Source organism: Hyaena hyaena, unplaced genomic scaffold (genome assembly GCF_003009895.1).
Source record: "Hyaena hyaena isolate Hyena2069 unplaced genomic scaffold, ASM300989v1 scaffold_38, whole genome shotgun sequence".
NCBI classification, from domain to species: domain Eukaryota; kingdom Metazoa; phylum Chordata; class Mammalia; order Carnivora; family Hyaenidae; genus Hyaena; species Hyaena hyaena.
Window position 1 is genome coordinate 2,048,239 of NW_024080670.1, and position 14,170 is coordinate 2,062,408.

Below are 14,170 nucleotides of genomic sequence, written 5' to 3' on the forward strand. Positions count from 1 at the left end.
CACGCACTCACGCGCTCTCAAAAATAAACAAAAAAAACCTGGGAGAAATAAATAGGTGAAGGGGATTAAGAGTTATAAAATAAATAACTCCTGGAGTTGAGAAGTAGAACAGAGGAGTAAAGTTGATTATACTTTAATATAGTAACTGCACTGTGACGGACGCTATGATGAACCACTTCGTGTTGTCTATGATTTCACAATGTATCAAGTCACTATGCTGTACCCCTGAAACTGACATGGTATCGTATGCCAACTACAACACACACGCACACAGACAATGCTGGGGGAGCGAAGGATTGGGGGAAGGATCTCGCTGGAGACTGGTAGGTAACAGGAGACTGGTAGGTAACATCCACTGGATCGAAGCCCCAGGACTCCCACAGAGATAGCACGGTTGCTGACAGACCAGCTCACAAAGCGCGTCAGCCTGGAGCTCCTCCAAGTGCAGCAAAGGCCAGGCAGCGGGCAGAAAGGGAACATTCGGATTTCGCGGGAACGGACACATCCCCGTGCCCGCAGCCCACTCGCATCCCTGCCGACAGCAAGAGGTGGAGGATGGAGCCACCCACATGGTTTCCAGCTAAGCCCCAGGCTGCTTTCAGAAGTGGGCTGTCCTCTGTGGCTGGGGCGCTCAGGGCACAGGTCCCCTGCTCGGGGACACACACATGCCTTGGTGGGGGGGCGGGGGGATGCTCACCTCCCACCTGAGCTGGAGGCCTTCCAAAAACGGGCATAGAGAGAACAATCGAGTAAGAGCCAAATGGAGCCCACACCCGAGGTGACTGCAGGCCACCACATAGGAAACTGCATCCAATCCGTGTGACGAAACCATCTCTGTTTATGGGTAAGTGTCCCTTTAGGTGCCCTGTCCGTGACCACAGCCACCATCCTCATGGGGCCTCAGGTTCTCCAAATACAGCCAGCGTCAATGAGGAACTCGATTTTTATTTAATTTGAGTTCATTTAAAGGCCCCCTGTTGCCAGGGGCAGCATAGCCCTTAATCCCTTCCAGCATCACAGCTAGCTGGGGACGACCGCTTACCGTAAATAAGGAACATCAGTTCTAGAACTTCCTGAACGACACAGAAGCGCTACACGTTCCTACAGCCTGACACCCCCACACCCAGGGTCGGCCCCGACGCACAGTGTGTCCCACCTGTACTTTGAATGGGTCTCCGGTGATGCGCAGGGGCTTATCTGCTCCCGTAGGCAACGGGCCATCCTGGATCATGACCATTTTCACACCGGTCCGCTCCTGTGGGGACGGCACGCAGTACGGGCCTCAGCGCCGCGAGCGGGAACGCAGCGCGGCCCAGGAGGCTGGTGGGGCCACATCCCGCCCGCCCCATGCACTGTGCCCTGAGAATGCGGGAACACAGGCCATGCCAGAGAGCCTCGAGGCGGGGACAGAAAGCCACTTCCCCAACCCCTCTCCTCTTCTGGTCCCCAGAATACCCCAGTCTAACCAACTATCGTTAGGAAGTGCGGAGCGCGGACACCATCGTGTGAGGGCCCGTGTGCCACTCAGCTGAGAAGCAGGTGCGACCGTCTCCCCCGTTCACTGCGGGGCGGGCTCGGACAGCGAGCCACCCCAGCCTCTGGAGTGGAGGGTTGGGGAGCAAGAGGTGGCTTCTGGCCTCTAGGGCTCTAAAGCCCATGCACGAGAGCGCCTGCCAGTCTGAGGACTGGGCCAAGCGAGGGCACCCCGGTGGACCCTGACCCCTGACCCACAACTTCGAAAGCCCAGAAGTTGAAATAAAAGTTTGCTCATAATTCATTTGGCAGCAAAACCAACCTGAAGTCCCGAAAACCTATTTCTGGACCATTCCCTCACTGAGTGTGACTGTCCTCACGCTTAGCTATAGAAACGGGGATCAGATTATGGGGTGCGGCCCCGGAATTTGCCAGGCGTGTTCAATTCTGAAACGCGCTTGGCTCCCCAGGTCTCCCTCCGATGGAGGATTCTGGAACAGAAGCAGCTAATGTCCACGGAGCACCTGCTCAGTCGCTGGCTGTGTGCTGGGGTCAGGTACGAATATGCAACCACGAGGGTTATTGCAGCTGCTTCACAGCAGTGAGGCGGGCACGTCCCTGCCTTTACAGACAAGGACTCTGAGCCCTCGAAACACAGGGAAACATATTCAAGATCACACGGCTGACGAGGGTGCGTGCGGCTGGCCATGAGCCCCAGCTCTGGATACAGTACTTGCATCTGAGGTGTGGCCACGGGTTGGTAAAATCCTAGCAGCATCACTGCCCCCAAAGTCGCGACAAGTTCACAGGTGCTGCGGGGCTCGGCATCACAGCGGGCCTCGGGCTGGCCACGGTATGTGTTCAGGACGCATGTGTCCAGCAGAGGGTCTGTGGGACCCCCGAGTGGAAGTCCACCCTGAGCCGCGTGTGTACAGCCAGCCCCGCGGTGGGGGGAGGGGAGGCCTGAGTTATCACCGGACCCCCTACCCCCCAGCTCTGGGAAGGCCTCACCTACCTGCAGCTGCTTTATTGTTTCCCCTCCTTTGCCGATGACCAGGCCCACTTTAGACGCAGGGATGAGAATCTCCTGGATCGTGCTATTGCCATCTACGTCATTATGAAAGCCGGGTCCGTTCCGACAGCGATCTACAATCTGCCCCAGGAGCCGTTTGGCTTGTCTTTGGGAGGGAAAGGAATCACAAGAGAAGGAGCATTAAGTGAGTGTGCGAGGCATCCATGAAAGGGAAACGGCACCAGGGGGCTGGGGTTGGGGGGGAGCCACGAAGGAGTCAAGGCAGCCCTCCGTCCAGCTCCAGCTCCTGCCCCCACAGCCCGGGGGGTGTCTGCCATCCGCCTCGCTACCGGGCTGGAACGTAAGAGCGACACGCGCCGCACGCCAGCGCCCCGCCACAGCCCCCTTCCGGCCTGCACTCCGCTTGTGATGCTGCCGGGTCTTCCCTTCCCACACGGTCTCGTCTCCAGCAGAAAGGTCAGCTGCTGCCTTGGCCCCCCTGCACCCCTCTCTCGGTCCCCTGTCCAGCACGGCGCTTCCCCCAGAGGAGACCCTCAGTACGACGCTGGTTAAGTACGGGCAGGAGAGAGCGCGAGACGGGAAGGAAGAAAGCAAGGGTTAGCAGTCACCGTCGGAATTCCCAGACTCCAAAGGTCCTCTCCCTGACCAGCCGGCTCTACAACTTTTGAGCAAAGGCCGTGAATCGCCAGTTGGGTCTCGAGGGGCGGGAAAGGGAGGAGGCTGGACGCTGGTGTGGCCGCACAGTCACCGACGCCTGCTCTGAGCTTTCCCAGCCGGATTCTCGGGACCCCGCTTTCCCCACGCGACACTGTCGGGTGCTGGTTTGGAGGCGGGGGCGGGAAGCCGCGGCGTTGAAACAGCACCCCCGACCCACCGAGGCCACCCGTGGGGCCATTGCCTTCTCTGCACCAGAATCTCCCCTGGCTGGCTTTTTTGGGTTTTGTTTCTGTTTTTCACTTATGTACTCTCTAAACCACCATGTACAACTCATTTTTTTGGTTCCGCCAATGGGGAAGAATTGAGCTACTACACAGGCTGGCTGTACTGTCTCCTCGCCTCCTGAAGCTACGGTCCGTGACCCCGAACGCCTGGGGACAAGAGGAAGAGGAACAGTTAGAGGAGCAGAGGGAAGAAGAGCGATGTAGGAAACAGATGCTGCCTTTGGTAGTCCTGAGCCCCCGTGGGCAGTATCGGCCTGCGGGTCTTCTCAGCTCAGCAGCTTTTTAGTATTTTGCTTGAGTGCTAAATTAACCTGCACTGGAAGAAAACTGCCGCGACTCCAGCAAAACCATCCCGCGTGCCCTAGAATGCACACCTGCCGGCAATCCTTCTTCTGGGTCACTGCTTGCAATGTTGCGGCAGAACAAGAGAATTTAAAACTCATCTGGACTCCCAGAGAAATGGAAACAATGAAACAGCCCTGCCTATTGAGCCAGACGTAATCTCGGCACCCCTGTCCCCAAACGCAGTTCAGCAGATTGAAAGAGGAAAGCGAGCAGGCCTGAAGTTAGTACGTCCCCGTCCCCTAGGAGGCTGTTGGGTTTACGGGGCCTGCATCTGCGGCAAGGCTCTGAGCGCGGGCGGCCCAGGGTCGGAAAGCAACGCTCATCACTGGGTGGGTTGCAAGGGCCCCAAAAGTCAAGACGCCCTCTGACCGGTCCATACGGCCCGCAGAGGGGAGCGATGGACACAGAGAGTCAATCCGTTTGGTTCACAAGTTTCAGAAGGGCAGGGCGGTGGGCCCAGGCAGAAGGCCTGGTACCGGGATTTTCCCAAAGCGCCAGGCTCACGAATGCAGACCTGCTCAGGTAAAGGAGGGAGGGGGCGCTGGGGAAGGAGGAGGTTGCCTAGAGTGTTCGGGCTCTTAAGGAAACCTGGTGTGTAGGACGATGTCAGGGCCACCGCCAGAGATTCTATAGAATTTGACCGAAGGGTGGTACCATGCGTGTGCCACAGAAAACTCCCCTGGCGTGGCAGCCTCCCAGGCCCTTTTCCACAGAAGCGTCTGCCGTCGAGGCCAGGCCACGGCACACCTCCACAGTGTCTGGTCAGTTTTGCCCTTCCGTGTCTCCCCATGTGGGGAAGGAAGAAGAAGAGTAAAAGGAAAAAGTAAATAAAATAAACTTACTCAATACTTTCTGGGGTTCCGGTAAGTACACAGGGCCTCTCTGGAATCCCAGAACTCTCTATAAGAAGAACCGAGAAGAGGAGGTGTGTTGGTGGGCGCCGGGCGGCCGTGCGCCTCTGCCCCCGGGTGCAGGCTGCCTCCCTGGGCTGGCTCCGAGGCCGGCCCCACAGAAGCCCGGGCCCCAGAAAAAGACGATGTGCTTCCACTCGTGGACAGGGCGGGAAGCTGGTGCCGCCACCCTGGGTTCTCAGAGCAGAAACAGGTTCTGCCGGGGTGGGGGTGGGGGGGTGGACAGGACACGCGGCAGGGGTGTCTGAGGGGGTCCTAACGACCAGCCTCGCCTCATTTAGGACCCATGTGTGTGCTGAGGAGGGCCTGAGCCGCGTGGCCCGCTTTTCCTCAGTTTCTCCGCTTGCACAGCAGTTTCTGGTTGCCTGTGGGCAAGCGGCCCGGCGGTGGGCTGAGGAAATTAACAGGCTGCCCCCCACCACCCCGCCCTGATGAGCACCGTTACTGCATGGCCACCCAAGACACCAGTGGCAGCTCCGTGGAACTCGGTCTGGGCCATCTGACAAGAGAGGAGCTTGCTTTCCAACACCACACAGTGCTTTACTTTGATCCGAAAAACATGGCCTCTCCAAATTCTCACTCAAAAAAAAAAAAAAAAAAAGACAACTAACGGCAGTTACTGCCTTCAGGACACTGTAGTGTGTGTCTTGTAAGCGGATGACACCTTCTCTAGTGCAATGTCCTCCCCCAAACCCGCTCCTCCACTACAGAAAGAGAGCAAATGCAAACTTGTTAGAACTATTAATAAAAATGCTTCTTCTGCAATCTGTCTCTCTCCATGTCGCATGGCCGAAACGGACCCAGCTGGGGAGGGTCCTGGGCCGTGTGGAACACGTGCTCGTTTAGCCAGAACCCCAGCTGGCCTCCTTCCACAGAGCAGAGCCGGCCAGCAGCCCCTCGAGTGACGGCACGGCCGCAGCACTCTCCCGGGCCCCACTGCCTGGCATCGCGCCCTGGGGCAGAAAACAAACACCTAGAGCAGCAGGCGTCTGGCCGGGGCCACGGGGAGCCACGGAACCGCCGAGGGCCTCGTGTCTGGGCCGGCTTCTGCCCCGGTTGTTCTGGTTCTCATCTGGGAGTCCGGCTCCAAAAATGCAAGGAAAACAGCACTCGATATACTTACCCACGCCCCGCGAACTTCTAAGTTAACGAGCAAAGGTAATGAAATCTGGAAAACTTGGCAAAACACCGATTTCTACCAAACTGAGATCTATGAAGAGAGGAGCCTTACCTGAAGCAATCTGAATTTTGCAACCAGATTCTGCTTGAATCCGTGAAATCTGCTCACCTCCCCTGCCGATAACTGAAACAAATTGAACAGGGTCAGATCGTGGCCCCCCCAATTCCATCTACAGCCATGCACGAAGGGCTTAATTAACTCCACAAACATTTACACTTGGCTCGCAGCACTATCAATCAGGGTGGCCTTGGTGAGCCCACGAGAAAAAAATCATACATGAAACAAAGCAGACAGACACAGGGTACCCCAGCCCAACTGTGGAGAGGAGGGGGTAGGGCGGGAAGGAGGACAGGGGAGGGGGCCCCCGCGGATCTCTCTCTCAGCCTGGAGCGAGACCCATGGCACATCAGGGCTCTGGGGGACACAGTGTGCAAAGCATTCCACCACAGTGACAGTCACACTGCAAGACTAAGCAGGGGCAAGTAGATACTGTGGATACTTACTAAATCCAACCATTTTATCAGGCACTTTGAATTCTTCTGTTATTACTGCCCTAAAAACAAAGAACATTTTGGAAAAACATATAAAGAAATCCACAGCCATTTTAGGTTTCCCCCCAAATTTCCCATGGTGGCAGTGCTGGACGATAGAGGCTTCAGATGCGCATCGTGCCCATGGGGCTACCAAGGCCATAGCCCTCGAGAAACAGCGTCATCCGATGGACCTCTGGTCAATCCCTTCTCAAAAGGACTCAACCTTCTGCTCTCCCTGTGTCAGAGGAAGAAGCCTCTGCCTTTTCATGAAACCATCAACTCTACTAACAGCGGCCTGTCTTCTCAGTCCTGCCTAACACCTAAACGTTGTCTAGGGCTTACGGAGTGAGTCTGGATTTCCTTTCCTGGTCTCCTTTGCAGATACAGATATTCCATTCTCTCTTCAACATTCCCTGTTTCCCAATTTTTCTCTTGTTTCTGGCCTCTGTCTAATCTAGCTGTTGTTTAGAGTGCGATGCTCCAAATGGAACTAATCTAGCTGTTGTTTAGGGTGCGATGCTCCAAATGGAACCAGTAGCCAACAGAGGCCTAATCAGTGCTGACCAGGACGGAATAATTAGGCACTTGTGTTAAATGCTCTCCCGTCCATTACGGGTTGGGTTGGGTTGGGTGTGTGTGTGTGTGTGTGTGTGTGTGTGTGTGTGACAACTACTGGTTCTTTCGAGTAAATCTGCGAAGTTGCCAGTGAGTGTATTGTGGACAATATCCAATTTGCCCGACGCCCCAGAAAGCAATTAAATCTAAACATTTACCTTAGGAGGAAGCTAAATGCAAGTACTTGAAAAAGAATGAAGGGTGATGAGCATTTGTAAGCCTCTCTCACACAGCTGGAATTGTGCCTATCACGGAAAGGATCGAATCTAGCGCACGTTTTTAGGGAGCGCGTGGCACACAGAAGAAACAGTGGAAGTCGCACTTGCCACTGTGCTGGCGGGACGAGTGCACACAGCCTTCCCCGTGCAGAGCCACCTGCTCCGCTCACATGTGTGCAGGGAACCTCCCTAGCGCCCGGGGGACGGGAGCTCACCCCAAGAGCAGGCAATTCCGGCCGCCCGAATCAGGAGCACTGCGGACAAAGACTCCAAGCCTCGCTGGCCCAACACAGCCCGGAGGGGGCGCGGGGTTCCCATGGGAGGGGCTTCCTGGCCGTGGTGGAGGGTGACAGTGACCCTGTGCCTGCAACCACGAGACACGGCTCACGTGCGTGGCACCGGGGGTCTCAGCGAGGGGTCCTGGGGAGCTTACTGAAGGGGGCAACGCCTCCTAATACAAACCTTCACAGAACTCAGGCAGCTCCTCCGCCCTCAGGGACAGTGGGGGCGGACTCTCTTTGAGGAGGAAACGTATGAAGAGGAGCTGCTCTGGGCTCCCCGGTGACAGAGCTCCATCTAACTGTGAGGCTGAAGCTGGTCTGATCACAAAGTATGCACATCTTGGGAAGCAAAATTCTGACTAATTACGGCTTTACAGGAAAGCTACGTTTGATACTAACAACAACATTGTTTAGATAATTTTAGTTCATTAAAAACCAGAGCAAACCAGGAACGCGGCAAAGACAAAACCCAGGTTCAATCTTTTGGCCAACGGGTGCCTAAGGATTTCTAGAAATTGCCCAACATTTGTGCAGTACACAAGGGGCCAGAATTGTATCGTTGCTGGCGGGGCTGAAGGATGCTATGTTGTAGTGACGGATGCACCAGACAGAATGTCATCCACGAGGAGAGAAACTGTCGGCAGGCTTTCCTGTATGTTTCATTCTTTTTGAAGGATGAGGTTGGAACTGCAGACACTGCATCTTAGAGACTGGTCTGTTTGAAACTGAAAGGTCTCTGTATCTCTCTAAATCCTCAGTTTGTTAGGGAAGAAGGCTATGGAGGTAAACTGAGGCAGGGAGTCACGATGACATTTCTCCCAAGGTTCTGTGGCAAGTCCCTGCCACGAGGGCATGGGGTGGGCCCTGGGCTTCTGGCCTCCCAGGGCCACAACTCCTTGTGAATCACAAGCTTTATCTCGTGAAAGCCCAGGGGCTCATGATTCTTCGGGACACATTTGCTCAAATGAAGACATTAAGGATTCTTAAAACACGGGGAAAGCCATCAAATCGGAATGGAAAATTTCATAGCCTCTCCTTTTAAATTAGATGCATGTGGACAGATAAAAAGCAGCCCCCACATTCTAGAGGTCCACTAAGTTTACATACAATCATGGCTGATTTTTAATACCCCCTGTTCATTTATCCCTTGAGATTACCCTGTCTGCGAAAGGACTATAAAAAACAAAACAAAACCAAAAAAACCTTGAGTCTTAAAGAAATCCAGCCCCTGGTTTTTCACACTCTCAACCTCTGACTTGCTAACACTCCAGTACAGATGGTGGATCAATAAACAATTAGAAATGATCAATAAATAATAAAACATAACCCACTGCTTACCTTTGATGTACCAAGGCCCCTAACTGGTTACCTACTGTGGCAAAGAGAAAGAGAAAAGAAAAATCAAAGCATTAGCACGGATAAACTAACTCCATCCTTACACGAGTTCTTACCATGTCAGGGAGGGGGGGAGAGAAAAGAAAGGCAGAGAGAAAGCAAACAGTAATTTAGGCTCAGTGGCTGCAATGAATGCGTTACATGATATGAAACAGGAGGGGACGCCTCGATCAACGCAGTGTCTAACCCAGTGTCCAGCTGAAAGCCGGATAAGAAATTGATCTGTGTGTCCACCCCGCTGAGAGGCCTGGGAGAAACTCTCGCTTGCCTAAATCCCTCTCCCTTCCCACCTCCCTCCTGCTCTGGATCCAAACTCAATGTACAGATAGCAAGGGTTCCCTCTTTTTCAAACAAATGAGAAGATTTAGCCTCCGAGCCCGGGAGCATTGTTAAGGACAGCCCCACGGCAGCTGTGGGCCCTAAGAAGGTGCACATATGTTCCTGCCGGCCACGGGGCATCCCCCCCCTGATTCTGCCTGCCCTCCCAGGAACAGACATATCTCAGGGAGAGGATCTGGCACTTTCCCTCCTTGGGCCTCCTCACCAACCCACCAGTCCGTCCATCGTGGACCGCTAAGAACGAGCGCGGCCTTTCAAGCCCACTTCAGACAGCAGCGCCCAACAGCCTCTGATTACGAAAACCCACTCTGCAATCACATCCCCACAAAACCGCCTTAGCTACACTTTTTGTTCCAGTTTCCCCTCTTCTAGCAATTGATGAGCATCTCCCTCGCCAGCCAGCAGCAAAAAGGAATTTGTGGGGTTTCTCTTTTGGAGAATGCAGCCTGGGAAACTCAGTCAGCAGACACTGAAAGAGCATAAATCCTAAACATATTCCAAGGAACTGAATGGATCTTATGACGTGCTGCCGGGAGTATTCAAAACTCGGTCTTGGGGGGCGGGGGGGTGGACAGATAGCAGAGAAGTGGGGAAGGTCAATCACATCAACTTTAGAACAAAGAGTGAAATGGGCTGACAGCTGAAGTCTAGGGCTCCCAACTGCTCTTTCTGCCTGAACTTAACCCTGTCCTTCTGACTGGACAGGAGCTGGTCGTAATGGAGACAGAGGACAAGAAACCAGGTAATGGCATTTTTTTTTTTATGTTTGTTTATGTGAGAGTGCAAACAGGGGAGGGGCAGAGAGAGGGGGGAACAGAGGATACGAAGCAGGCTCTGCACTGACAGTGGTGAGCCCGATGTGGGGCTCGAACTCCCGAACCGTGAGATCATGACCTGAGCCTAGGTCAGACACTCAACTGACTGAGCCCCCAGGACCCCCCCCGGTCATATTTTAGAAGAAGAAAAAGCATTCTTGCAAAAAGTAAATGAGTCAATACCATATCTCCTCTGGATCAATAGCAAGATAATGGTTTGCAGCCAAAATATTGACATTATATACTATTAATCTGCTTATCTCAGGGATAAGAGAATTGTTTTTCATTGAATCTTAACCTTTTTGTGTTTCCAGTTTGAAGATGATGAATGCTCTCACATGGGGCTGGGCTGTGCTCACGATTCCCAGCCAACGTGAAGACTGGGGCGATTCCAACTTTGGGCAAGGAACCCCCATCACACACTCAGCCCCAGGGTGTCGCCAGAGAGGAGCGTCCACTACTGGAAGGCAGTGGGTCTGAGCAAAACAGGCTGAAGGAGAATGCCCACAAAAGAGCACCCTTGAGTTTTGCTACCTGTCCCCTGTCCATACACAAGGGTCCCACCAAGCCTCTCTGCTTACTGCCAGAATGCCTCTCAGGGGTGAAGAATACATTGAAGACAGAGAGACTAAAGACTAAGATGCTTGAAATGCCAAGAACACAGAGAGGTGTCTGGTCCCCAATCAGGGCAACACAGCCGGACCTTGGCTCCTGGCCTGCTGTGCTATTTGCTAAGAGATGTTCAAAGGGCTGATGATCTTCAGAGATTTTGGCCCGAAAAGCCACAGAAACAGGGTAAAGGGCAACGCTACCTTAGAGAACTTTATGAGGTTCACAAGAACATTCAGGAGGCGGTTTGGTCAAAAGCCATTTAAAATGTTGTGCTCGTCACAAATAAAGGAAATTCCTTTTTGTCAGTAAGGTTATGCTTCACAGGTGTCGCATGTGCACACACACACACAAGTCAAGTGCCTTGCTGACCAAGGGGAGGCGCTCGCAAAGATCAAAACAGAAGCACGCACACCATCATCCCAGAGAGCTAACTACCGAGACACACACCGAAGAATGAAATCAGGAGCACCCCGGGGGCTGAGCCAGTTGAGCTTCCGACTTCCGCTCAGGTCATGATCTCCAGGTTCGTGAGTTCAAACCCTGCATCGGGCTCTGGGCTGACGGCTCGGAGTCTGGAGCCTGCTTCGGATTCTGTGTCTCCCTCCCTCTCTGCTCCTCCCCCACTCACATTCTGTCTCTCTCAAAAGTAAACATTGAAAAAATTTTTTAAAGAAAAAAGAATGAAATCAAATTCCAATTTGGACTCAACTCTTGAGTTGGACCCTTACTTAGGAAGGGCACACAACCCCCTTTCTCCACGCAAATGCCGCAGCCCCAGGGTAAAACACGCTATTTAAAGTTTCACTTCCTGTGGAAACATTCCCACTTGAAGCCTCAAAATGAACCTCAGCAGTCAGATCAGGGACTCCGGGCACTCGCACAATGGACTGATAACATCTGACTCCACGAACAGGGGGCCTCCCCTTGGTCTTCATGATGAAAGGGGGGCGTCAAGTGAAGGAGGCTGGTGGGAATGCCTATCAAGTTCAATTCAATAGTAACTACAGTCATTTTACTGTAAAAAAGGCAAAATGCTGCATACTATCAGTCCTATTTCCTGTTAATGGTGCATGCTGGCCAACAATGCCTCGTCTCCCCTCCCAAGTTCAGCTGAGTTCCATTCCAGCACATGGGCGCACACGCGCGCGCACACACACACACACACGTGGCTCTCATCTATCCTGGCACACCGCATAATGGGAAGCCACCCGGGCTAGGGGAAAATGAGCTTCCCCACAGAAAAGATTCATGCCACAATATAAGAAATTCTTTCTAAAGAGTAATAATACACTGTCAATTTCAATAACGATCTTTGAAAAAGAATAAAATAAAATAAGGCACCGGACACATTTTCCCCCTCGCTACTGAGGAGGAAAATTTCTTCCTTTTTCTTCCACTAAAGAAATGCTACAAAACATCACTGGGGACACACTCGACCTTACAACATGCGTCCATTTTAACAGCTGACCCCCATTTCCGAGAAGCAACGGCACCCTCGTCTTCCGTGCGGGCACAGAGCAGGTGGGGGACGGGTCAGCCAGGACAGAGAACATCAGCCTTTTTACATAACTGAGCAAACAGATAAATAAGCCAACCCCTCCTCTGTGGAGCTAGGAAAGGACCCTGCGCCCGCCCCTGGGTCCCCGGGGCCCCTGTGGCTCTGCCAGTGATGCCTGCGGGCACTGCAGGGGTTTCTCCCATTTTCAAAGCATTTTAAAAATGCTTTTCTCCCAAGGACAGCACAGAGGCTTCCTGTGTTCTAAGGAGGCAAACCCCCCCCCCCCCCCCGCGGCAAAACACAGATGATCTGAGTTCAGCTGACCGGGCTGCCCAAGAACAAAGGAAAGGAAAGAAAACAAATGGTTAACTGATAGAGATCACAGTGGACCCAAGCTCCTCTCAATAAAGGCGCCCTCACTTGCAGGCTAAGGTGCTTTGGGGAGCCAGCTCTTGCATGTGCCTCACCTGCTGAGCCCANGCGGGCACTGCAGGGGTTTCTCCCATTTTCAAAGCATTTTAAAAATGCTTTTCTCCCAAGGACAGCACAGAGGCTTCCTGTGTTCTAAGGAGGCACCCCCCCCCCCCCCCCCCCCCCCCCCGCCACAAAACACAGATGGGCTGAGTTCAGCTGACCGTCCCTAGGCAAGTAATCCCTCAGGACTTTTTGCAAATCGTCATTTGTAAAAGGTGAGAGTGGACCCAAGCTCCTCTCAATAAAGGCGCCCTCACTTGCAGGCTAAGGTGCTTTGGGGAGCCAGCTCTTGCATGTGCCTCACCTGCTGAGCCCACACAGGCCTGCAAGAGCCCAGGACAAGGTCGGTGCTCCCAAAGCTGTGCTCCGGTCGGGCACTGGGCCAGCCCCGGGGTAACTTGGTGCAGCAGACCACCCTGGCCCTTGAGAAACAAAGTCTGAGGAGAGCAGGGGGAAGCTCCAGGTGAGGAGTGACCTGACCTCGTCTCCAAGCCTGGGGGTGCTGGGAATCCCACCTGCACCCCTCCGCAGTCCGAGCCCCTGCCCACTGCCTGACCTGCAGGAATGGCATTAAGAGGAGAAACAAGTCTGCGATATGTGTTTATAGCACTAAGCCAGTGGCCATGAAGTCAATTTGGGGGTCATGACAAGCTTTATTAAAAAACTAAGCCTGGGGCGCCTGGGTGGCTCAGTCAGTTGAGCATCCGACTTCGGCTCAGGTCACGATCTCATGGCTCATAGGTTCAAGCCCCGTGTTGGGCTCTGTGCTGACAGCTGGCTCAGAGCCTGGAGACTGTTTCAGATTCTGTATCTCCCTCTCTCTGTGACCTTCCCCTGCTCCCGCTGTCTGTCTCTCTCAGAAATAAACAAAACATTTAAAAAAATTAAAAAAAAAAAAACTAAGCTAAAAAGCAGTGTATATACAGTAAGAGTATTCCATAAAGCCTTTTATTTCAGCTACATGTGTTTTAATGTGCGTGTACCAACTGGTTCTGATGGAAATATTGTGAGTGGTGTTTTAAAAGTTTGAAAATAACTTGTTATCATCCTTAGGATAATCTCACGAGGTGGGTAGATCTCCATGTCACAGGTGAGGAAACAGAGGCTCAGCGAGGTTAAGCAACCTGCCCAAAGCCACACAGTTAACAAATGGCAGAAATGGGACTCAATCCCTACCTACTCTACCACTTTGGAGCCCCCATTTTCAAGCACACGCCATCACGGCACATGAGACAGAGATCCAGGTTCAAGTCCTCCCTGTGGCACTTCTCGGGCATCTGCCCTGGGTCTAACCACTTCTCCAGACCTCAGTTTCCTTATCTACATGAAAGGGAATTCAGGCCTCAGGACTCCTTTCTTATTCTATCCGGGGGCCCCACCTCCATCTCTAAACTCTGGCAATCGTTCAACTATTCTCCATTCCAAAAATGTTATATAAATGGGATCACACAGTATGTAACCTTTTGGGATTGGCTTCCTTCACTCGGCTGAATTACCTTCAGGTTCA

The 14,170-nt window shown here is 53.1% G+C and overlaps 1 protein-coding gene across 2 annotated transcripts in view; it reads right to left on the minus strand.

Moving 5' to 3' along the window:
- The window catches only part of FUBP3 (far upstream element binding protein 3), a 51,061-nt gene that overhangs the window by 17,136 nt on the left and 19,755 nt on the right, over positions 1 to 14,170 (minus strand). For both annotated transcript variants that reach the window (XM_039229636.1, XM_039229635.1), the window contains exons 3-8: positions 8,869 to 8,902; positions 6,387 to 6,436; positions 5,935 to 6,006; positions 4,635 to 4,692; positions 2,489 to 2,651; positions 1,157 to 1,255 (exon numbers count right to left, since the gene is read on the minus strand). In XM_039229636.1, the coding sequence (XP_039085567.1) occupies positions 1,157 to 1,255; positions 2,489 to 2,651; positions 4,635 to 4,692; positions 5,935 to 6,006; positions 6,387 to 6,436; positions 8,869 to 8,902 (476 nt within the window). The remainder of the gene's footprint in view (positions 1 to 1,156; positions 1,256 to 2,488; positions 2,652 to 4,634; positions 4,693 to 5,934; positions 6,007 to 6,386; positions 6,437 to 8,868; positions 8,903 to 14,170) is intronic.